The sequence below is a fragment of the Dasypus novemcinctus genome, chromosome 22 (genome assembly GCF_030445035.2).
Source record: "Dasypus novemcinctus isolate mDasNov1 chromosome 22, mDasNov1.1.hap2, whole genome shotgun sequence".
Taxonomy (NCBI): Eukaryota; Metazoa; Chordata; class Mammalia; order Cingulata; family Dasypodidae; genus Dasypus; species Dasypus novemcinctus.
Genome location: NC_080694.1, coordinates 31,130,417 through 31,155,064, shown reverse-complemented (window position 1 = coordinate 31,155,064; position 24,648 = coordinate 31,130,417). Strand labels below are relative to the sequence as shown.

Below are 24,648 nucleotides of genomic sequence, written 5' to 3'. Positions count from 1 at the left end.
CACCTCCTTCCATCCTTCTGCCCCTGTGGAGCCCCTGCAGGGAATCCCCAGGCTGGACTTCGAAGGGTTCAGATGAACTCACACCCCCTTAGGCATGGTCCCCAAGACCCACCTCCACACAGCACAGCCCGGCAGTACTGGTCAGAGAGCGTGCTAACATGCTTACACCACCCCGTGAAAGCAAGGGGACTCCACAGGCCCTGGGGTCTGTTCTCCAGCTCAGGCTCAGGCAGCACTTCCTCGCATGTCAGTGGCTGACATCCCAGCCTGCCTCCTCTCCTGAGCTCCAGACCTGTATCCACTCGCAAATGTCACCCGAGCATCCCAACCAGAACTGGACTGGGGGCCCTTCACCAACGTCAGCCTTGCCCTGGACTCTCTCCGGAGGCCCCCAGGGCCTTTGGCCCGTCATGTGACTCAGGCACACCTAACTCCACCCCACTCATCCCCACAGCTAACCAGTGAACAACCCCAATCATGCCCCTGAGATATGACATACTTTCTGTATCCTGGAGCTATTCTATTAAGTGCATGTCTGTTATAACTTACTGATGGACTGCTCCTTATTTTCATTTATGTAGCTTTCCTGTTTATCCCAATTTTTTTTCTTTTGCTTTCAATTTCATTTTGTTTGCTACAATGATTGCTATGCCAGCTTTTCTTTGGCTCATGCCTGGTGTGTCTTTTTGACCTTTCATTTACCACCTTGTTGTGCCACTCTGTGGATCGAGTCAGACGTTCTGGAAACACCACACCCCAGAGTCCCTCATGATTCCTAACCAGGTTTCCCAACAGTCTCCTGACACCCATCTCCCTCCCTCCATTCCATGCCCAAGGCAGCATCCTGGAAAAGGAATTCACACGTGTCCCGTCTTTGTCCACAGAATTTTGCTGAGTCCCTATTTCCCACAAGATAAATCTCAAACTCCACAGCTTGACAAATGAGACCTTTCTGAACTGGTCTGAGTCTGCTCTTCCAGGCTTGCCTCCTGTTCTTTGTCCTCCCACCACCCTGGAGTTCTGCCCACCAAGCCCTTCACGGTATGCCCCCAACCCCAGAACTGACCACAACCATCACCGCCATCAGGGAGACCCCGTCATGCTCTCCAACTCCAGACTAAGCTTATTCTCCATGCTGACCAGGCCTGGAGAGATTCTCTAAGCTGAGCACCTCCCCCTCCTCTCCACCCCACAGAGCCAAGCCACGCGAGTCTGACAAGGCTGGCTTTGCAACACCTTCCAACCAAGAGCCCGGCCACGGGCCTCCTGACCTCCCTCAAACTCACCGAGCCCCACCACCCACGGCACGCACTTGGGCCCTCCATCTGGACCGTCACGTGCAGTTGAGGCAAACTGCAGGGTCACTCCTGGTGGAATGCAGGCGGAGACCACAGCTACCTTTTCTGGAGACGCTGGCTTGGAGCTCCTGGCAGAGAAGGACATCCACGTGTATGCTCCCAGCTGAGGACTGGGAGGGATGCACTTGAGGCAGAACGACTCCAAGAACACAGGCCTGGGCACTTGTTCATGAGGAGGAGTCAGGAGTGGGGAATGAGAGAAAGCTTATTCGAGAAAGCTCAGAAAGACTGGGGCTGCCTAAGGAAGTACCTAGGCAGTGTGTTTTGCAAGTCTTCAGCTACATGGAGAGGCATATACAGCCAAGAGGCAGGCAGAAAGAAGGTGAACACTCTGCTCTTCCACTAAATGTGGTCTCCTCCCTAGAATCAGCTAAGGGCTAGAGGATTTCAAGCCCTTTCCAGGCCATTTAGACTGGAATTCGGGGTGAGTGTGAGAATTCTAACCAAAGTGCGGCTGCTCACAGCAGGGTGAGCAGCCAGATGAAGCCGTCCTTCTATATGCTTGACTGCCTCCATACAAGGAACTTAAATGCAACTTAATTCAAGAAATAGCAATTACTAGACAGTTTTCGATACCTACCATAATCATTTCTATTTGAGTCATTTCTATTTAAGTCTGGGGTTGGCTTCAAACAAATTTACCTCAACACATCAAAGCTGCTGCCAGGGTTTGGAACTGTAAGTACCACTGATACTAGGGTGGCATCAAAGAGATTTTCCTGGAGAGGTGAACACCACTGGGTTTCACTGGAAACAAATGACAGCCTGAAAACCATTCCAGGTCAAGCAATTACTTGATTTCAAAGGCCCCTGACCTCATTAGCAATTGGATAGTATGGTGTTTTGCAGTGTCATTAATATCACTGAAACAATCCACACTGGAAACAATGGCCAATCCAAACAGTAAATCTTGCCTAGTGTTTCAAGTTGCCCCACCAGAGGATCTATGAATCTAAAAAAAGATAGACTCATTGTACTGAACCAACTGAGAAGTACAGCAGAATTGATATTAAAAATAAAATCTATACAGTTAAAAGATATGTCTTGGGCTATCTTCCCCATTAAAGATTGAGATGACTTAAATGAAGTGGATGATGTACCTGCTTTGTACCTACTGACAATGGATGACAAATGTGTTGCGTGCTTGATGTCACGTGTTTCAATGGGAAATGTCAGTAACCCAGAGCCCATTCCAGCTGAGCTGAGCATTCCAGATGCAATCTACCCACCCTCCTACAGACACCACCACCACTCTGCATTCATACAGGTAATATGAAGACACTCCAACAACAAGGAACAAAAAAAAAAACCAGAGAAACAGTATCATCCTTCCCACCCTCCTTTCTCTCCCTGCCCTTTTTTTCCAGAGGGAAACAATTCTCATCATCTGGTGTGGTTCTTTCAAACCGTTCTCTGTGTATTTGAATATTCATATATGTACATACAGAAACACGTAAATGATTTTTAATTTTACATAAATGAGGTCAGACCGTGGATCTTATTCTACAACTTGCTTCTTTGGCTTTTCCCTGTGAATGCACATAAATCCTCCTCTTCCTTTTGAGAGCTGCAGAGTATTCCTCAATATGGATAAGCTCTAATTGACTGCTGCCCTTCTGACGAAAGTGCTGTGGGTCCCAGCTTTTTGCCATCACAATCAGAGCCGCAGCAGAGTCACTGCTCACCCTCTGTGTGCCAGGCCCACGGCTGTCAGCAGATGACCCCTTGGTGCCAGGAGGACATGGCCTACAGCTCCAGGGCCTCCGGGGCCACCAGCAGGATGCCTGGCACCTGAGGGCTGAGGACGGGTGTGCTTCCCAGCGGGAAGCCTCTGGCTGCCAGAGAACCACAGGGACCAGGACCTCCCTCTGGGGGTGCCTAAGGGCGCTGCTCCTTGAATGCTCTTAGCTTCCCACAGCCTCTCCTTCCCACCAAGCTACAAGCTCCTCAAAGTCTGAGAACAACATCTCAACTAACTCTGGCATACTGCCTTAAACATGGCAAATGCTCTTTGAATTGATTATTCGCTGTCCAAGCATTAGATGTTACCTTCTCCTCAAAGAACCAAGCTTCTAAGGCAAACCAAAAGTAGCTGAAAGACCTTAAGAGACTGATCAGAAAGTCACAGCAGCTTCGCGGGCAATTCTTGATTCCAATAACCTAAGAAGAGATCATTCTGGACCATCGGTGGCCACGACGACTATGAAACAGAAAGCCTGAATGTGCCGGTGCCCGCTGGCAAGTGGGGAATGGCTCGGTGAGGGCCCCTGTGTCGACGAGCTCCCCTGGCTTCAGAACTTACCCCCCAGGTCCTGACTAGTAAATCCTCTGGGCACGGCTCTTCTTTCACAGGCCCAATCACCCACCAGTGACCGAGGATGGTCTCTCCCTTTCGACTGGAGATGCCAAGCCTAAGAGCAGCATCTGAGGGCTGCCGAGAGCTGCAGCCTGGCTCAGGAGCCCGACAGGGCTGCGAAGAGCTGCACGATCCAACACAGGTCCAGCAGCCATTTGATATGACAATACAGACGCTGTCACGGAGCGTATATAATTCATTATCAAACGAAGAGTACAAACCACAAATAGGACAGAAAAAGAGGAAGGAGTCCCTGTGGCTGGAGCACCTGGGAGCGGCCCTCCTTCACAGAGGAAGGGAGTGGGCCCGGGTTTGAAGAGCCTCCAGAGAAGGGCGGAAAGGAGGGAGAGCGGAGAGGAGCACGCCCTCTCAAACCTTAAGTACCATTTCACATCGCAGCTGCTTTGCTTTATACGCAGACTTTTGGGCCAGAGAGAACAGGGTGGGTCACGGTGGGGAGACAGTAAGGTGGGGCCGAGGCCTCTCCAAGGGCCCTCCAGGCTCCCAGGCCACTCGGCTCCCTGGCTGAGACCCAGCACATGACCTGGACCGTCCAAGCAGACTGGACATCCTGCGTCCTCACAAATAAACAAGGAAATGAAAATAGCAGGACAGGCATATCAGTGAAAAGTATCTGAACCACAAGTAGCCAGCTACAAATAAAACAAACAAAATTAAATTTTGAGCCTGGATCTCAAAGAGCAGGTCACAAGATCCTCGGGGAAAATATCTTTAGCAGAAAAGTGACTTTAACAAAAATAAATGCCTGCCTATGAAAACATCTTATGGTTTAAAACAAACAACTCCAACAAAACCTGAAATGGTTAAAAATAGAAAACCCATAAATTCAAGTGGGAAAACTAACCAAGGAGAACTCTAGCTCACAAATCCACCTGGTATACAGACAATGCTCTGGTGTGACTATATTATATAAACTATCTTTTGTCGATTCAGTTCTATAATATTCATTATTTAAACATCAACATTCTTTGTGTTATCAACACGGCAAAAGAATGAGAATACCTTTTAAACCATTTTTGTTAATAATGAAAAATAGTTTTGTTTCCTGCAGGTGCTTTGGTTAAATACACAATGAAAAATGAAACAAACACTGAAAATTTTACATTAGAAAAACAGAGCTCTGTTTCATTTTTCAGGGGAAGAGAAAAACCTTTCATTACCCAATATTACTCCTTTGGAACCTACAAACAATGTTAGGTTTCTGATGTGAAAAGGCATGTCTTGGCTACAGGAGTTATCCACCTTCCTCAGACCTGGAGCAGTCAAAAGGCTGCACAGCCACAGCACACACTTCGTCCCCCAAGTAAGGCAAACTGGCCTTACTTACCATCACAGAAATGGGCAACGGAGGCCTTTCCCTTTGTGCAATTACAGGTAGACTGTTTTCCTCTACTGCACCAGTATCACAGACTCCAAAGGTTTGACGGCCAAGGCTGGCAGGAAGAGCCGTGCCTCTGAGGACAGCAGGCCTTAGATTCCAGCCTGGCTCTGCCGCTGGCTGGCAGGGGATGTGAACAAGCCATGTGACCCTGTTTTAATGTGAAGCAATGAGGACAATGCCATCTGCCCTTTTTGGTTCAGAGTTCTTGGAGGATCAAATGAGATCACAGCGTGACACCAGAGGAAGTCCCATCTTGGTGCTTTCGTACCAGGCTCCTGCTGGCTGGAATGCCATGGCCTGGAATTTCTGAGCTCCTCATCACTTCAGGGACCAGCCAAATGCCTCCTCTCTTAAAGTCCCCACATGGCAGAAGGGTCTTGGGCTCTGTGCTTCTAGGACCCCCTGCTCCTCCGTGATGTGGAGCACTGAGCCCCAGCTCCATCCTTCCTAGACTGGAGTGATGCCTAGTGTTTATAGAATAGCATGGAGGGCTTTGCTGGAGCAGGTATTCGGGCTCATTCACTTCTGTTCTCTCCCACACCTGTCCCAGGGCCTGGCACATAGTCAAAGCTCAGGAAAGGAATTAATCTATAACCCTATGCCTTCAGGGGAAGAACTGTCTTGACCAGGGATTCAATGGTGTGAGGAGGTATCCATGGCAGATGATGCAAAACACAAACGTAACTAATGAAAGAATAAAATTCTGTGTGGGTGATGGTGTGGGCAACAGGTACTGCCACACTCTGCTAATGAAAGTGTAGATGGCACAGCCCTGAATGCACTCTTTGACCCAGAAACATTATGGCTAGGATCTACTCTATGCATCTACTCACAGAACCATGCCAAAAGGCAGATGCACAATCCAACACTGTAAAAACCGAAAAAACAAAAGACAAAAAACTAAATGTTCACCAATAGAAGTCTGGTTAAATAAATTCTCACGTACTAGAATTGTATGACACTAAAAACTGATCAATATGTACAGATGGATGACTAATATATAAAGTTTAAAAAGTTACAGGACAGTGTTCATAGAATAAACTTATTTGTATTTTTTTAAAAAGCTTTACTTAAAAATTTGGGGAAGGCTATTTTAAAAATATAAACAGTTATTACCAGTGTGGAATAGGACTGCAGGGTTCAAGGGAAGAATATGCTCTTTGTTTGATAGCTTGTGAGGTTTTTTTTTTTTTTAAACTATTGCATATATTACCTTTTGAATTAAAAAAAAACTTAACCTGGTCTCCTTCCTCCCTTGCCCAAACCCAGCACAGGGTTATCTTACATGCACCCCAAATTATGCCACATCATTGCACTTAATTTAAGCCCAACCATGAGATAGAAAAAAGAAAAGATCTCATAACTATAGTTGCAATTAAATTAACTTTGTTTTACTCCATCTGCCTCAAACTTATTAAAAAATAAAATATAACCTTCCAATCATGGGAATGGAGAAAAAATGCACTGGAGTCTGTTTTCCAAAGTGACTTACTCAACAAGAGCTTTGGTTCCAGGAAGAAGACTTCCATCCAAAAGGGAGGATAGTGCATGTGTACATGTATGTGCACACACGTACATACACGTGCACACACACAACAACATCAGAAGCTAGTGTCATGCCAGAGAGATCCAGGGCAGTGAGGCCCTCTGTGACTGTCCCTGGATCCCAGGTTCCCAGCGAGGTACTCAGACCAGCTGTGGAATGGTGGGCAAGTCCATTCCCTTCTCCCAGCTTTATTTTCCATGTGCACACAATGATGGACTCAGGCTTGGATGGTCTCTAGGATCCCCCCAGCTGTGACATCCATAACAAATAAAGAGCAGCAGGCATAGAAAGAGAATCAGAGCTCTTTACAATCTCCAGTGTCAGCTTACAGCTGGCTCTAGTGAGTGTGATTCTGGAAGATCTTTTAGATCCTCTACTGAAGAAACAGGAATCAGAGCCTCTTTGGTCCTCTTTCCTTCAGCAGGCCACCCAATGCCATCACCGAGAAGATAAGCAAATCTTGTACTCATGCACCAGAGAAGCCCAAAGACAACCCTGCTTCTATCCACGCCAAAGGCCAGGTCACAGACCATGTCAAGTCCCGAGAACAGTCAGGATGCTAGTAGAAGACCTTGCTAGTGTGATTTGGAGCACCCAGCTCCCCAAATTATCCAAATAGTGGAGAATCAGATCTAACCTAACTAATATCAGCCAAGTCACAGTTCCTTGAAGCACTATGAACACTCAATAAATACCCGATGACTTACCAAGGGGCCCATGAGCTTGAACTGACATTCTAGTGGGGACATGTTGATGCAGGTGTGATATATTTATTAAATAATACACAGTATTATTTACTGTTATATTTTACACAGTATAATATACACAGCACAATGTGGACTTAGTAAGGGGTCTGTGGTTTTCACCTGACTGGCAAAGGGGTCTGTGGAACAAAAACGGTGAAGAGCCCCTGCTCTAGCATCTTCATCTGCCTTCTAGTGGGTGCAGGTAGGTGCAGTTTGCAGTATTGCTAACAGCCAGGTGTTAGAACAGATTACTAATCATTATGTCTACAGAGGATGGAACAGGTACACAAAATGTATAGTCTTCTATCTACAGCAGGTTGTCACAAAGAAGTAAGTAAAACAATATAAGCATGATGGCAGTGTAAGGAGCTCAGGCTGGGGAGCTGTCCCTCGACCCCAGTGACCTCAGCTCACCAGCTGTCGGAGCGAGCAGCCTGGCAAGGGCTCACCTGGGACTCTCACCTGGGCTCCACAGGCAGTGGCCCCATTGCCTGCTGAATTTCCCAGGGGCCTCCTTGATCCCGGGTCCCCACGGCCTGCATTCTATGGTATGTTGTTCAGGTGGTGTGTCACACGGGCATACTCACACACACCTGGTAGACTGAGCGAAAGACTGACCACTGTGCCCTCGCCGTGGACACCCACGTGCCTTACTCTGTTGATGCGCCTGGATCTTCACAGAGGCCTACTGTGGAACAAAGGCCCTAAACTGATTTTTTTTTTTGCAAAGTATCACATCCCAGGCCTACTGTTGGACAGTCTATCCTTTGAGATCTCATAAAGTCCCTGACCTATTACTTCTAGAAACCACATTAAACACCGTGCCCAACCTCTCTCAGCCTCCATCTCGAGAAAAGAGGCCTAATGATCCTGAAAGTCCTTTATAATTGATTCCAAGAACCTCTCATTTCAGGAAGAAACGGTTTCCAGCATTGGGGTAGAGAACACAGCACCCAGCACTTTTAAACCCATTTAGATGTTTGTTGGAAATGACCCAAGAAGTATCTATAATATAGTGCCTAAGCTCCCGGCAGCCCGCTCACAGTATTCCCTCTGGGATCTAGGAGGAAAAAAACTTTGGACTTTCAGCAGTAACTGCGTCCCCACTTCTGGCCCAGCCCCAGTGCAGGCTGCCCATTTGATAGCAGCCATGATCTCAGAGCTCTCTCTCGCACACCCCCTTATCGCTCCACCTGCCTTAGGGCCCTCCCCAGGTGGGGGCCCAGCTCACTGCAGCTGCCTGCCCCTGTGGACAGTCAGTCCTCTCACTGCACCTCTTCCCTTTCTTCCTTCAAGAAATCAGGGCCACCAAGGCGTGGAGCTGCTGAAGTGTAAAACCTATCCATTATCTCCCTCCTGATCTCGAAAAGATAATTTCCCTGACTCATGTCACGCCCAGGTGAGGTCATGGCTTCTGGGACTGAATTTGAAATTTCAGACAGAAGGCTGACTTTATATACCAAACAGTAAGTTTAAAGGAAGATCTGAACCTTTTGGGACTCTAGCAAGCTGAGCCTTCTCCATTCCAACACATTTAGTATGGGCCTATCACTTGAAACACAAGTAGTTGAGTGCTTGCTTCCCATGCGCGAGGCCCTGGGTTCAATTCCTGGTACTACCTTTAAAAAAAATCAATTCTCATTGATATGAGGTCTTGGGTTCAAGCTCTGGCACCTCCTAAAAAAACAAACAAAAACAACAACAACAAAAAACCCTTTTGACGACTCCATTTCCCTACCTGTGAAACCAGAGGCTGTTGTTTTAATATTTCTATAAGAATGTATACGTGAATTATTTGTGAAGATAAAAATGAATAAAATAAGATGAAAGGGGCAACACTAAAATATGTTCTGATGTGAAATGGTGATGCAGCCCTCAGCTGACATGAGGCCACAGGTAAGTAACTACTTATTACCAACCTGAATAATAGTTGCACCCAAAAATCACAATGCAATATCCCAAAGAGGAATCATTCCTCTGATGGGACAGAATTTCTCCTCCTTTTTTAAAAAAGGCAGAATTTGTCCTTATAGACTGAGAATTATAGAGATTAAAAAATAATATGCAGCATATAGAAGTTGGCAAATATGGGTATAGCAGAGTTCTCTGTATTATTTTGGTATTATCTTTGCAATATTCCTATAAGTTTGAAATTATTTCAAAATAAAAGATTTACAAAAAAAATAAACAAAATCTAAAACAAGAGCAAAAAAAACCAATGTAAGCCAGAAGACAGTAGAGCAATCTTTAAAATAGTGAAAGAGTGTAAATCTATAACAATCAAAATTGCCCTTCACAAAAAGGTGAAATAAAGACTTTTTAAGACGTACAAAGCTGAAAGAGTTAAGTACCAGCTGACCTGCACAAGTCACCTTAAAGGATATCCTTCAGACAGAAGGAAGATGATGACAGTGGAAATTTGGGTCTACACAGAGGAATAAAGAACAATGGAAATGGTAACTACGTGGGAAAATATAAAAGACTCAATTTCTTAGTAAAAATATTTAAAAACTAATTGACTGTTTAAAGCAAAAATAAAAGTAATGTGTTGTATATATAGAAGTAAAATGTATGACAGTAGCACTAAGGCAGCAAGGGAGGAATTGGCAGTATTCTATTGTAAGGTTCTAACCTATGTGAAGTATATAACATCATTTGAAGGTAATAAGTTAAAGTTGTACACTATAAACCCTATATCAACCACTAAAATAAAATAGTTATAGCTTTTAAAAAACAAAAAGTAATACACAGTGTATCATTGACAGATAAACACAGTTTGCCTAGAGTTCTGAAGTTTTTAAGCCAACAGTGATCTAAATTATACCTGGGATATCTGTTTTACCTTAACCCACAAGACTTCAGCAAGGCATTTAACTCTGCAGGCTTTAGTGTTTCTGTGTATAAAGCTGGGTATTTGGACAGATAAAGTTAACACTTTTATTTCTTATACATCAAGATCTTTTATCTAGACAGAAGTTACCATTTGAATAGATCTAAGGGCCCTGTTCATACATAACAGTGTTACATTAAATGTAGTATAAAATAGCAAGGCAGACCTTGAGGGTGGGAAGAACAGATATGTAATTTATTAAAATAAAGGAAACCTCAAGCCCCATCTTGTGATTTAAGAGGAAGTCAATTATGAAAAGTTTACAGTTTAGCTTAACATATTGTCTTTGCCATAGCTTGGCTATGTTTTAAATATAAACTATTGTTGATGCATTAAAAAACAAAGCAATTTTCAAAGGAATGGTTAGGTTCCTGATAGTGATTTTTTTTTCCCAATAAAATCATGCCACAGCACAAATTATAGCACCTTAACAAAAAGTTAACAAAACAACAGAAGGAAGTATCAACTCACAGATCTGGATAAATGAATTACTGTCTGTTCACCATCTATAATTCTCTGGTGCTAAAAAGTTTGATAGAATCATTTATTATTCTATTTTCTCATTTGTTTTAGCTTGTTTTTATAATAACTGAAATGTGGCAGCTCTAATGACTACAGAAAATATATAAATTAAAAAAATATATATTGCCCACTCTTGCATAATACGACTTTTTAAACAAAAAACAGTTTGAACCAGGATTACTTCTTTCAGAACAAGCCACCCCTCCCTCTCCAACACCCCACCCTAAAATAGAAAAACACCTATGCATCACAACCACACATGCATTCTTTTCTAAAAAGAGGTAAGTTGGACTCTTACAAGGCTAATAAACAGAAATAGATTTTACTCCTGGCCAACAGCTCAAACCGTCCATCAGGTTAAACTTGAAGATGTTTTTGGAATTAGTGTACAGGGAGACACACCCTGCTTACCCTGCAGCCCTACAGCAGCTTCTACACTGGTAGTTTCTGTATCAGAGTAGCCCTGGGAAATCTCAAGTAACAATTTACCTTCCACTGTCTTTTTTTCCCCGAATGCCAAGGGTAGATAATTGAGCTTAAATGGAAAAAACAAAAATAAACAAACAGAAAACAGAAAATGAGAGGCCTAAATTCTTCGGGATCCTAAAACAGAAGATGATTTTGAAAGGAATGGAAATGGGCTTTAAATGTCTTTCAAGTCCATTGGGAAATGCCGCATCAGCTTCTTCTCTGGCGTTTAGCCAAGAAAGCCAAGGAGCAGGAGTACAATAATACCACCACGCCCTTCCGCCCGGCAAAGGCGCCCCAATCGTAAACACGGCCTGTGCTCAAGGCTGCTAGCACCCACAGCAGCAGGCTGGAATTTTTTCACCCTCATTCATGTCATTCTCCTACTCCTGAAAACAAATTAAGAATTCTACTTCCTTTGAAGACCCCCACCACCACCCCCCAGCTCTCTTACCTCCAACAGCGGCCGGGCACTATCGTGGACGGACAGAATATGGGTCACCTTATTCTTACTCAGCTGCTCTGCGTCTCTGGCATCTGTCAGAGAAGAAAGGAGGTGGACGTCTGAAATATTCTCTGCAAGGTGATGACTCCTAACGCTTAACCAGGAAAATCTATGAGACAACTTGCATGTTTCTTTTAGGAAACTTCATAATTAACAATGTCCAAATAATCCAGATCTAGAGAATTTAGAGCTATAGCTTTTAGGTATTTTGCAAGTAACTCAAGTTTATTTCTACACATATATTTTCAATCCAAAGTGGCAATCTAAAACGTGATAATGTATTTAGATTAGTAAACACTGTAATCATGACAGCTGTTGTTTAATGGCAGTGAACTTATAAGGTCATTTTGTAGTTGGTATTTGTAAATTGTAGATACTGAGGCTTGTCTTTTATATGAGACAAGTCATAAAGAAGTTCAAATTATTTTTTTAAACAATGATCTCTTAATGACTAGTAACCTAAGTTAAAACTAAATATAAAAGAACCACTCACTACAGAAGGTACAGGAATCTGCTAGGTACTTCTTGACCCTGGTGTCAAAAGCAGGTACACAAATACAACTGCAGTTTATGATGACTACATCCATTTTAGGGTAACGTAAAAATGGAAAGATTTTTGGGTTCCAAACAGAATTGTCCATCATCTGCACATGAAAGTAAAGAAACACCAAAATAAATTCCCCTCAGCTTCTCCTGGAGGAAGGCCACGCGGCTCAGTCCTCACTCTTCTGCTAACCTACACAACATTGACCAGCTACAAACAAAGCTGACAGCTCCCCCTGTGCCCTGGCCTGGCCTGGGATAAGCTTTTTAAAATGCTATAGGGTAGAATGGATCAAAGGGAAAATGCTTAATTACCATGTTTCTAAAGAATATTTAATGACACGGGAAAACACTCAGAATATAAAGTTAGGCAAGGGGAAAAAGCAAGCACACAATTGTAAATACAACATAAACTCAGTTTGTAAAAACACGTAAAGACAAACACACACAGAAAGGGGAAACTGCTGTAAAGACTTAAGCCCAAACAGTAGTAATCTTTAAGACACGGAATTACAAGTGGTTTCTATTTTCTTCTTCATGTTTTTGAGTATTCTACACGAGTGGTTCTAAAGCTTCATGTGCCTATAAACTATTTGGGGGACCGGGCTACAAGTTAGTTTGAGGTCTGTGGTGAGGTTGAGGGATGTGCATTTTTAACAAGCCTTGATGATCAATGCAGAAAGCAAGAAACCAGTTCTAAATGCTCTGCAATAAGCATGCACTGCTTCTGAAGTCAGAAAAGAATGTTTTAAAAATATTAAAATGTTAGTTTTATTTTATGACTTGCTTTATTGCTTCAACCACCTCAAGTTTCAAATTCAGATGTGCACAGCAGTCACCTACATCATATACATGTAGGCTCGATTATTCTAATTCCCCCCCCCCACCACCACCCTTCCATCAGAAATTGAGGAGTCAAAAAGGTTAGCTTTGGATTAGGCAGCAACTAAAATCACTTAGGCTCCCACAGGCACCCCGCCTTCACATTCTCACCAAAATGTGCCTTCCTACCACCACCAGGATGTACGATTTCGACAAGTGGTGAGACAAGATAAAGTGGGAGCTTTAGGCACTTACAGACCCACTGATACAGCAGAGCAGGGAAATTTGTGAGAAGGGAAAAGGTGACGGAACACCACAAAGTATGAGAAGAGAGCGCTGGGGTTTCCATCTGCACATCCTATGCTAGTATTGAATTCTTCCCGATCACAATTCTGCTGAACGACTTGCGTTTTAATGACAAGCATTAAAAATATTCTTTTATAACACAGATTAAGATTTTTTAAAAAGAGCTTTGGGAATAAAACCATACATTTTTGTTTATGTCATCTCCTACAGACCCCTCACTACCACCAATGAGACAGCCAATGGCCGGCTGGACCCAAAAGACACTGTAACTGGCCACTGCATGACACAGCTTTCCCTCTTGCACAGTCTGTTTTGTTATAGCACCTCTGCTCTTGTGGTCACCCTTTCCTATGAAACACAGGCTGTATCCACTTTCTTGAGAGGGCTTAACGATGCTTACTTGACGCTGGCTGGGGATGGCACTGGGCCTTTTCTTCTTCGTGACTTCGTTGCTAATCACTCTGGATGGACCCAGGACCACAGCACTCCGAGCAGGGCTAAGTCTGCGCTGCCCCGCCAGAGGGTTGGTGTGCCCATGCCCAGACCTGGACATGCCAAATGCGCTTCTCCTGCACACAACTGCCAGGCAGCACTCAGTCTTGCTACCCAAAGTGGGGCTCGCAGACCAGCAGCTTTGGCCTCCCCTGGGAGCTGACTGGAAATGCAGAGCTTCAGGCCCCGCCCCACCCAGCAGGAGCTGTGTTTTCATAGGACCCGGGAGCCGTGCGTGCTCTGCACTGTGCTGCATCCCAGAGGCCTTGCAGGAGTGACCCAGTCTTCAGAGCTGGTCCCGATGCCCCCCCGGCCTTCCATGGAATCCTCTGCTATTTCGAAGCCAGAGGACAATCCATGGCCACTTGCAATCACAAATTCAATGAGTCAGTATTAACAAAACCAACAGGAAGAATCCAGGTTAGAGTACACCTAGAGAAACAATCTAGAGGAACATAAACCAACTATAATTTGTCCAGACATTAACAGTAACACCATAGTTAACTTGGGATGGGGGTGATGGGACATCTCACTCTCTTCAACATAGTTCTATCCCGTCTGAATTTTAACTAGTAAGCCCATATGACTTTTATAATCAGGAAAAACAAAAAAGTTTTAAAATACTGCTATGAAAATTCAATATGAGTAAGATAACCAGCAAATCCCACCGCGGGAAAAGCTGTTAAGCATCTCCTTGTCCTCTGGTCGACTGCCTCTCTGAGCCCTGAGTCCTCCCGGAGTCTTGGGAACAGCAGATGTCTCCTTCACGCAGTGGGGCTACTAGAACAGAAAGGCCACCTGGTGGTGTGCCTCCCACCCCGGGCTCCCAGGAAGGTCTCACCAGTTTCAGCCCAGGCCTCGCTGCGGGAGCAAGAGGGCTGCTGGAAGATGCTGTCCTTGAAGGGCAAAGTGGCGCAAGCCATCTGCATCCTCAGAAAGGGGCACCAGTGTTCCCCGTCTCATATCAATGCAAGGAAGAGGGAGGGGAGGGGAGGGGAAAGGAGGGGAAGGGGCAGGAGGGGCAGGGAAAGGGGAGAGAAAAGGGAAGGGGAGGGGTGGAAAAGGCAGAGAGGGAGGAGAAGAGTGGGGGGAGAGAAAGGAAAGGGGAGGGAAAGGGAGAGGGAGGGGAGGGAACGGCAGAGGGGGAGAGGAGGCCAGGGGAAGGGAAGAGAAAAGGGAAGGGGAAAGGACTGGGACAATATAAGGAGTGACGATTAATTTTTTTATACATTTCTGAGTTGTTCATATTACAATAAGCATGTTTTGTAGTGAATAAAAAAGAAACAACTAAATGAGATACCATGTTAAATCTTAGGGCAGCTGCCCTCACTTTCAGGGGAAAGTCACAGTCCTTTCCAGAAAGGGTCCAGATTTTTCATGTTGCACGTCACTTTTGCTAGTATCCTTTCAGACGCCCACCACACCAGGCTGGCGTAAGGTCTTATGAGCAGCTACCTCATCACCACATGTGATGACAACACGTCTTGTCGTCAGTTGTGGTAGAACTGAATTACTGAACCCAACAAAGTCATGCTCCTAATTGAATCCACATTCCTGTGGGTGTGAACCCTTTATAAATAGGACCTTCTGAAGATGTTATTTTTAGCTAAGTACAGCCAGCTGAATCAGAGTGGGCCTCAATCCAGATTACAGGATTCCTTTATAAGGGAAGAAATTCAGATGCAACAAGTCAGAGAAAGTCACAGGGTAGAGGAAGAAGCCGGAAGTCAGCAGAGCAGACACAAGGAGAAAAAGGCGCCAGCCGAGGAACCCCCGGGACTGCAGCCAGCCAGCGCCAGAACCCTGAGACTCTGGGGGCCTGCATGGCCTAGTTGCTGTCCTCATTTTGGACTTCTGGCCTCTTGGACTGTGAGCCAATCAATTCTTGTAGTTTAGACTATGTATTTGTCATAGCAGCTGGTAGACTAGGACATCAAAACAATGGGTAAGTAGGCATGTGGCTCCGTTCTAAAGACTGGGGAGGGGGTGACATGTGGCAGACCCACCGTGCACCAGGCACTGAGTGGACAGAACAAGTGCGTCGACCACTGCCTAGTTTCACCATCACACAGCCTACAGGGTGCCCTCACCTTACATCAAAGGCTCGGTGATCTACTGAGGGCCACGCAGATGGCAACTGGCCTAATTGGGCCCGGAGGTACCACCGAGCAGTCAGTCTTCCTCCTCCACTTCCTGTCCAGTACCAGCTCCCTGCCTACCTCACCGAGAATCAACTGTGGACTAGCCTGTGGCCAGTTGCCAGTGCCCAGGGCCAGCATCTTGGGCACCCAGCCAAGTCTGTGGAAGAAACAGGCTAAGAGCAGTGGTACTGTCGTTTTCCTTGCTGGTTCTGTACTCCCAGCAGTGCACATGCTGTGTTTAGGATAATGCTTGGTGAATGAGTGAGTGAAGAAACAATGAGATGAGCTTTAGATGCTTTAGATGAGCTGTACACATTCTCAGTGTTTAGGAAATGCTTGGTGAATTAGTGAGTGAAGACACAATGACACATTAATATCAGTACAGCCAAAGGTGACAACGGAAATCAGCTGCCTGCACAGGGAGGCGGGGGGCTACTGCAGGGCACGACGCAGGCAAGACAACACTCTGAGACCCACAGACTGTGGGGACACCTATCTATGTGGTGAAGACTTGGAAGACAGGTGGAGATCTTAGTGGAAAATGGGTTTTAATATTTCCTAAAAGTTGGGCATGCAGGCCTTTCAAAAGAAGGCCATCTATGAATAAAATTCTCATACACTGTTGGCAGAGGTACTGAATTTGGCTGATACCTATTAAGAGTTTTCATTTGCAAACACTTTCCCCTAGCAATTCTTCTATGAATGTGTGGCAGTTTGAAATTATTTTATGAATCCCAAGGAGAGAAAGATTATGTTTGTAAATTAATCTATTCCTCCAGGGTGTAAAAGCCTTTGATTGTATTACATTCAACTGAGAGGCCTTTGATTAGACTACTTGACAGGGTCATTTAGGGCTTCTGATTGGACTACATCAGTCAGTGAGGCATGACTCAGGTTGAGTCTCCACCCCCTTGCTGGGTCTGATATAAACAGAAACAAGAGAGACTCACTCAAACAGACACAGGACAAACGGACCTGGCATTTTTGATTCTATGTGAGAGAGACGACTGTGTAAGTGCAGAGCCCCCAAGAGGCGGGGCCCATGGAGCAGCTCCAGAGGAGACGGTGAGCTGGGAGGGAAAGGAGACCTCGGCGAGATTAGTGGCCATCTTGCTTCACCACGCGGCAACACGCCAGGATCGACAGTAGTTGGCTTTGGTGAGAAGGCATCTCTGATGTGCCTTGGTTTGGACTTTTCACAGCCTTGAAACTGTACGCTTTTACCCCAAATAAATCTCCTTTATAAAAGCCAACACACTTCTGGTACTTTGCATCAGCAGCCCTTTGGCAAACTAAAACAGAACGTACCCTTTCCAGAAAGAGGCCAGAATGTGCCCTGACCTCTACCCTATTCCCAAACATAAACCCCCAATAAAAGTGAATAACGACTCATTAAACAACCCCTCAAATTTTTGCTCAGTTAATGTTTTCTAACATCGGTAAGCCAGCCTACCACAAAGCAGTTGCTGCTTTTTCAGAACTACAAAGCTTACTAATTTAGTAGCTCTGAAACTATTTTTAGCATGTTCTAGTAGCAATTAGCAGCTGTCAGCTCCCTGTGCTCAATTCCCTGTGAGCCCTATTCATGGTACTAGGAGTCTATAGGGGGAAAGAAGAGGAAATAAACACCATACAGGGAAATAATAAAGATTATTTTACAATCAGTTTGAACCTGAACTCACGAATTTAGGCAAAACCAGAAAACAGGCAACAGAACACCTTGCTGCCATGCTCTGACTTGTTCAGGAGGGAGAGGGGCATCCAATGCATCTGATAGGCTTTGCCTCTCTCTCTTCTCACAGGTGGGGAAGTGTTTTTGCAAGTTTCCTAGGTCCATTTCACCCACTTCAGTGTCCCCTGCCTCTAGGGCTAAGGAACCACTTATATAAAAGCAAAACACAATGTGAGCTCAGGGCCAGAGCGAGAGGGACCTGTGCTCCCTGGGGACTGGCTGCTTGCTCTGCAGCACAGGCTCTGCTCCACGGGTTTATGTTCACCCACAGGACTGGAGAGCATTCTGAGGAGCTAAAACAACATGTCAATAATTGACAGCAATTCAATAAATATTGAATAAGCAGCAGGGAGATGTGTAAGAATGGAAGTCAACACAAGATAAGCATAATCTGCCAGAGATGAAACTGTCACTGATTTTTTCTGGGTGATTAAAAAAAAAAAAAAGATTTCTGGAAATTCATTCATAACCAGAAAACAAGAATGACCAAAGGTCACAAGTGACAAGGCTGCTAGAGTGTGCCTTTTATCCATCACCCTGTGATAACGACGTAGGGAAGCCATCCTCCAGAGGAACATGGACAGTTGGTGAGGACAGAGGTGAGGACAGGAGTACACCCCACACCTGCCCCGACCATCCAGCCAGGCCTTGACCAAGGAGCTGGACCGAGGAGAAGGCTGAAGGGGGTCTGGGCCCCAAGAGTGGCCATTTCCAGTCGCACAAACTGTCTTGCATTGCCAGCCAAGCACGTGTGAAAAGTCTAAGGGGGATCTTCTAAAAAGAGAACTCACCTTTAAAGTTGCCAATGTACAGGCCAGGCAGGATCTAGAGGAAAGAAAGACGTAAAGTATGAATGTGTGCAGGCCAGAGTCAAGGCTGTGCCCTTCACTGGGGCAGATGCTGTGGCAGTCCCAGAACTTCCCCATTACCTTGCCGCCAGCCAAGAGGGCAGAGCATCTATGCCTGCCCCACAGCTGCCGGGAACACAGCGGCCTTGGGTCCATCCACCACCGGGTGTCCTTTGACTCATCGTGCCCTCCCTCACTGAGAGCCCTTGGAGCTTCCCAGCACGCTGACAGCCAAACCCCAAACCTCAGGCCCCCCATCGTCTCCACCCTGCCTGCCTTCTCTTTCCCCCACACCTCCTCCTCCTCTCTGTGTTGCACACCTGGGCCTCACACAGCGTGGCAGGCCCTACTGCTCTTGTGGGAGCCTCTGCACCTGAGTTCTCACCGTCCAGGGGTGCACACCTGTGTTCCTGCAGCAACCCAGGGTGACCACTTCACCTCCCAGTTCCAGTTGAGACCCCCCCCCCCAGAGGCCGGTCTCAAGCCCCTGACTAGGAAGGGCCTTGATCAGGCACCCCAGCCTGCTGTGCCTCCCTTCAGCGACACTGCCCCACGCATCACTGGGCAGCTCTTTCTCCTCTGCCGGACTGGACTGCTCCTTGTATCCCTAGCTACTGCAAAGGGGCTTGGCCCAGAATTACCAGACAAAAAAGATTTGTTAAATGAACAGATCCTCTAGAGACAGGCAAGTTAATAAAAAGCATGCATTCACTCCCAAATGTCTACTCCTACCAAGGCAGTGGATCTCAAACCCACCTACCCATCAAAATCATAAGAGAGCTTTCTGAACAAGCATGCCCCCATCTCCCCATGGAATGATTCAGCAGTTCTGAGAGGAGAACTGAGGACTGCATTTTTTTTAAAGCATCCCTGCTCCCCAGGCTTTACAAAACACTATGCTAATTCTTATCCTGCCAATCCTTTGCATGAATACTCTGAAACCCAAAAATGGTCACTGCTTCAGAAGCTAACGCTCTGTCCACTACCTCACCCAGCACCCGAACCAGGTAACCCTGTACACCCCTCTCAGCTTCTCCCATTCTCTTCCACTCCCATTAACAAAGACGAAGTGGCAGGGAGCAAAATGCTTCTTGAGGACCACTTCCCCAAGCATCTTCCTGAAGCCTTGCCCATGCTGAGGGCATGTGTGTACAAGCCCCGTCCTGGGAAGAGCAGCCTGCTATGACAAGTAGTGACCGGTCCACTTTGCATGTGTGGAGAGAACCCGTGCTAAGGGGCACATCGTTTATCAACGAAAGAAGGACACTACTGTGTAATAATCACTCCAGGACAACAAGCAAAAGCTGGAGCCACCTGGACATGCTGGCAAGTGCAATCACCCTGGCTCACCCAAGTACCCGTCGTCCCAAGAGGCCAGTGACATCTGTGACTCAAGCCACAGCACAGGGCAGGCCAGGTCAGTGCTGTAACTAGGAACAGGGAGACAGTATCTTGGAGGAAAAAGCAGGATCCCCCATCAAGGAGCTAAAAATACTTGACAGGTCTCTTGAAACATGATCAGTTATCCGGATTGTTCTAGGAGGAAGGGTGGAGTAGAGACCCAGCATTCCTGTTTTAAGATCTAAGAACAATGCCAGGCCATGCTGACAATGTAGCAAACCATGGCTCTAGCAGCCTGGTCTGCAGTGCACCTTCCATGTGCACCCTCCAGTTCTCTAGGGTCTCTCCATCTTCATTAGGATATCACAGTAGAGACAGAAGCCACAGCTACCCCATAGCTTTTTGGCTGGCAGTGACCATGAGCAGCTCCAGAGTTCCACAGTTGACAGTAATAATGGATAACATGAGCCCGTTCGTCTGCCCAAAGTCGTAGGAGTCATAGCAGTCGGCAGAAGAGGCTCAGAAGCTCCTCCACTCTGCGGCAATGGGGGGTACTTGAGGGCCAGGCCTGGCCGAGGGTCATGGTCCTCGCAGGGCTTCTGGGGCAGGGAAGGTGGGGTCAAGTGTCTAGATACATTCAACGAGGTGCCTGGCCATGCTGGGATCAGAAATGCCATCCTAGAGGCAGAGACATTGCAGAGGAGCCCAGAGAATGAAGAGGGTGACAAGAGAGGAGGGTTGGGGAGGATAGGGGGGACAGGGCTTCGGGCTGAAGGAGGAGGAGCCATGGCCAAGGATGTCAGGAGGAAGAAGTCCACCATGCCTACAGGAAGAGTGTGGGAGGGGAGGGATGAGCTGCCCAGGGGAGCGGGCACACACCCTGCACGGCAGCCTGCGGACCTCAGTACAGTGGCCTGGACAGCTGGGTGGTTTTCAGGCTCAGGGCTCGGGGCCAGGCAAGGACATCTGCTCAGATGGCTAACGTGTGGAGCTGTAAAAGGACGACAACATTTTATGTGCTTTTATTTAATGTATCTCAGAAATTTTGTGATGAAAATAAGGAAGGGTCTTAGTTTGTCTAAACAAAATTGTGTGTCTTAACTTGCCAGGGCTGCTACGACAAAATACCAGACACTGGCTGTCTTCAACAACAGGTGTTTGTTTGTTTGTTTATTTACATCAGACGGGTAATGTGCTGATATGCTCCAAAGTCATAACAAGGTTTGAGGGAGGCACATCTCACACAAATGCGTGAATACCCATTCATCATGCTTATGAACCCCAAAACGATATCAACAGGAACTTACTGTCTCATGTTCTAGAGGCTAGAAGTCTAAAATCCAGGGGTCAGCAGGGTCACGCTTTCCCCCAGTCTGTGGGTTCTGGCGGCTCAATCTCTACCTCCATTACCTGGTGCTCTCTCTCCTTTGGCTTCTACTTCGGTGTCTGTTTCCTTTGTTTAAGTCTTGATTTCCTTGAGCAGTATTGTGTAGTTTTCTGTGTATAGGTCTTTTACATTTTTATTTAAAATTATTCCTAGGTATTTGATTTTTTATTTACTATTGTAAATGGTATTTGTTTCTTGATTTCCTCCTCAGATTGTTTGTTATTGGTGTACAGAAATGCTACTGATTTTTGCGTATTCATCTTATAACCTGCAGCATTACTGAACTCATTTGTAAGTTCTAGAAGCTTTGTGGTAGACTTCTCAGGGCTTTCTATGTATAGGATCGTGTCGTCTGCAAATAGTGAAATTTTGACTTCTTCCTTTCCAATCTGGATGCCTTTTATATCTGGTTCTTGCCTCAGTGCTCGAGCAAGTACTTCTAACACAATGTTAAATAGGAGGGGTGATTGTGAGCATCCTTGTCTGTCTTGTTTCTGATCTTAGAGGGCAAGATTTTAGGATTGCACGATTGTAAATGATGTTAGCTGTGGGTTTTTCATATATACCCTTTATCATGTTCAGAAAGTTTCCTTCTATTCCTATCTTTTGTAGTGTTTTTTATCAGGAGATGGTGCTGTATTTTGTCAAATGCTTTTTCTGCATCTATAGATATGATCATGTGATTTTTTCCTTTGGTCTGTTTATGTGGTGTATTACATTAATTGATTTTCTTATGTTGAACCATCCTTGCATACCAGGATTGAAACCTTCTTGGTCATAGTATATACTTCGTTTAATGTGTTGTTGAATATGATCAGCAAGTATTTTGTTGAGGATTTTTGCATCTTGGTTCATTAGAGAGATTGGTCTGTAATTTTCCTTTCTGTGGTATCTTTGTTTGGCTTTGGTATTGGGGTAACATTGGCATCACAGAATGCATTAGGCAGTGTTCCTTCTACTTCGATTTTTTGGAAGAGTTTAAGCAAGATTGGTGTTAGTTGTTTCCGGAATGTATGGCAGAATTCACCTGTGAAGCTGTCTGGCCCAGGGCTCTTCTTAGTTGGAAGGTTTTTAATGACTGATTCTATCTCCTGTGATTAGTTTGTCAAGACTGGCAGTTTCTTCTTTTGTCAATGTAGGCTGCTTATGTGTTTTAGGAATTTGTCCATTTCCTCTAAATTGTCCTTCTTATTGGCGTATACTTTTTTAAAGTATCCTCTTATGATAATCTTTATTTCTGTGGGGTCAGTGGTGATATCCCTTTCTCTTTCTTATTTTGTGTATTTGCACTTAAGCCATATTGGATTAAGGTCCACCTTCATTCAGTATGGCTACACCTTAACTAGTAATATCTTCAAAGATCCTCTTTACAAACTAGTTCACACCCACAGAACCAGGAATTAGGACTTGAATATGTCTTCAATGCCTAACATCGTGTATACAGTACGATTACTTCGCGAACAGCACTCACCTCTGTGAAGAGGTAACTGGGAGCTGGGGGAGGATGGGGAGGGAGATTTTTGTATTTCTGCATGTACTTTCCTACATGGTTTGAATTTTCTAATTGGTCAGTGCATTAGTTTATTTTTTGTCAAGAGGTGTTATTTGGGGAAAAGAATATGGCCTGATTTTGTTTTCTCCTTTGTACTTGCACTACCTTCTCTACTAAAGGTAAACTAATACATTTTATGTTGTTTTTAAATAAAATAAGGTCATGAGATTAGAGAGTCTTAAACTCCAACGTTCTAGAACAAGGATTCCCAATGGCTGACTCCTCACAATTCAGCCCCAGTCCCTGCCTTCAACTCCCCGCTGGACCATTTAAAACAGGCTCCCGGTCTCCCCATTCCCAGGATCAATTCCTTCTGCCCCTGATGGTGCCTCCCACCCTCCCCTCACTTCTCTCCCACCCTAAACAGCTGGGCCTGAGGTCCTGTGGACTCTTGGATCCCAGGCCTCCCACCCTTACCCCCTCAGCCTCACCACCTCCACCCACATCCACAATTTCAATTCACAGGTGGTCTATGACAGTAGCCATTTAACCTATTTCTGTCCTATCAAATTAATTTCCTAGAGTCATATTCTTACTGGGCCAGATATTCAGTGGCAAACCCCTTCCCAAGAAAATAAAAGCTGAACATTTTGGGGCTGGGGATTCAATGGCCTCCACGGTACTGTCCTCCTTCCCCCCCCCCCCCCCCCCCCCCCCCCCCGCCCAAGGCTCCACTTCCCTCCAGTCCTCTATTCCAGCTACACCAGCCCCTCTTTCCACTACCTCTGCCTGTTCCCACAAGTGAGATGCAATATCACCTTTCTTTGCCCCCAACATTCTCTCTAAACAGACACTGTTTGTGGGTATTTGGTTTATTTTTTTTTTTGGTTTATCCTTTATTTGAGGGCTCCCCCATCTTATGAACCTGGGAGGAAGAAGGGCCCAGTTCTGACTGCAGAAGCTGCAAAGGCCAGACACTTGCAGGCAGAGCCTTTGGTGGGGTAGTGTGGGCCTGGGCCCTGAGCACCAGAGGCTCCCACTTCCACTGCAGACCGGAGTCCAGAGATAACTGAGCACCCTCTCTGACAGCAGGACCAGTGGGTTGGGGCATGGCCTTCTCCCCCAAGTAGCAGGGGCAGGAGGCTCTCAGGGGGCCAGTCCTGGGTTCTGGTCCTGGCAGGGCAAGCCCCCAGTCTGTTTCTCCCTCTTCCTGGCCATCTGTCCTGTTCTACTAATCACTGCCCCAGTTGGATTCTATTGCTTACCACCAAGGACCCTGATATGGGCCCTCAGCCCAGCAAAAATGTTCAAATACAGAGGGGCTGCACAGCCCATCAGGCAAGGCAGAGACCTGGCTGCCCTGTCCTGACCCACCTCTTCTAACCAAGCCCCGCACACCCTTCAAAGGGCAGCTCAGATGGGCCTAAAGAACCAGTTACAGATCATACAACAGGAAAGCGTTCTTGCCTCCTCTGGACTCCACCTGTGCCTTATTAGCATTCACTTCTACTTCTCTATAGCACTCCAGTTATTTACTCCTCTTCAAGCTCTAGTGGAGGGCCTCTGTCCAGCTTATCACCTCCCCTCTGAATTACTGCAACAGTGTTCTAACAATCTCCCTGCTCCTGGACTTGTTCCTCCAAAGGATTCCTCAAGTTGTCTCCAAGGTAGTTGTTCCAAAATGCAAAGCTGATTGTGTCACTCTTGGCTCAAAACCCTCATAGAGTTCCATGTAGTTTCAGCATAAAACC

General features: G+C 45.8%; 1 protein-coding gene and 1 pseudogene across 3 annotated transcripts in view; both read right to left on the bottom strand.

Annotated features, from left to right (window-relative positions):
• Positions 1–24,648, bottom strand: part of DUSP22 (dual specificity phosphatase 22) — a 58,263-nt gene that overhangs the window by 22,631 nt on the left and 10,984 nt on the right. For 2 of the 3 annotated variants that reach the window (XM_004447040.4, XM_004447041.5), the window contains exons 2-3: positions 18,621–18,654; positions 11,743–11,825 (exon numbers count right to left, since the gene is read on the bottom strand). In XM_004447040.4, the coding sequence (XP_004447097.1) occupies positions 11,743–11,825; positions 18,621–18,654 (117 nt within the window). Of the gene's footprint in view, positions 1–5,062; positions 5,182–11,742; positions 11,826–18,620; positions 18,655–24,648 lie in introns of those variants that run through there. The other variant, XM_058285160.2, reaches the window with a different exon arrangement.
• On the bottom strand, positions 21,196–21,309 carry LOC111762745 (small nucleolar RNA U13; annotated as a pseudogene).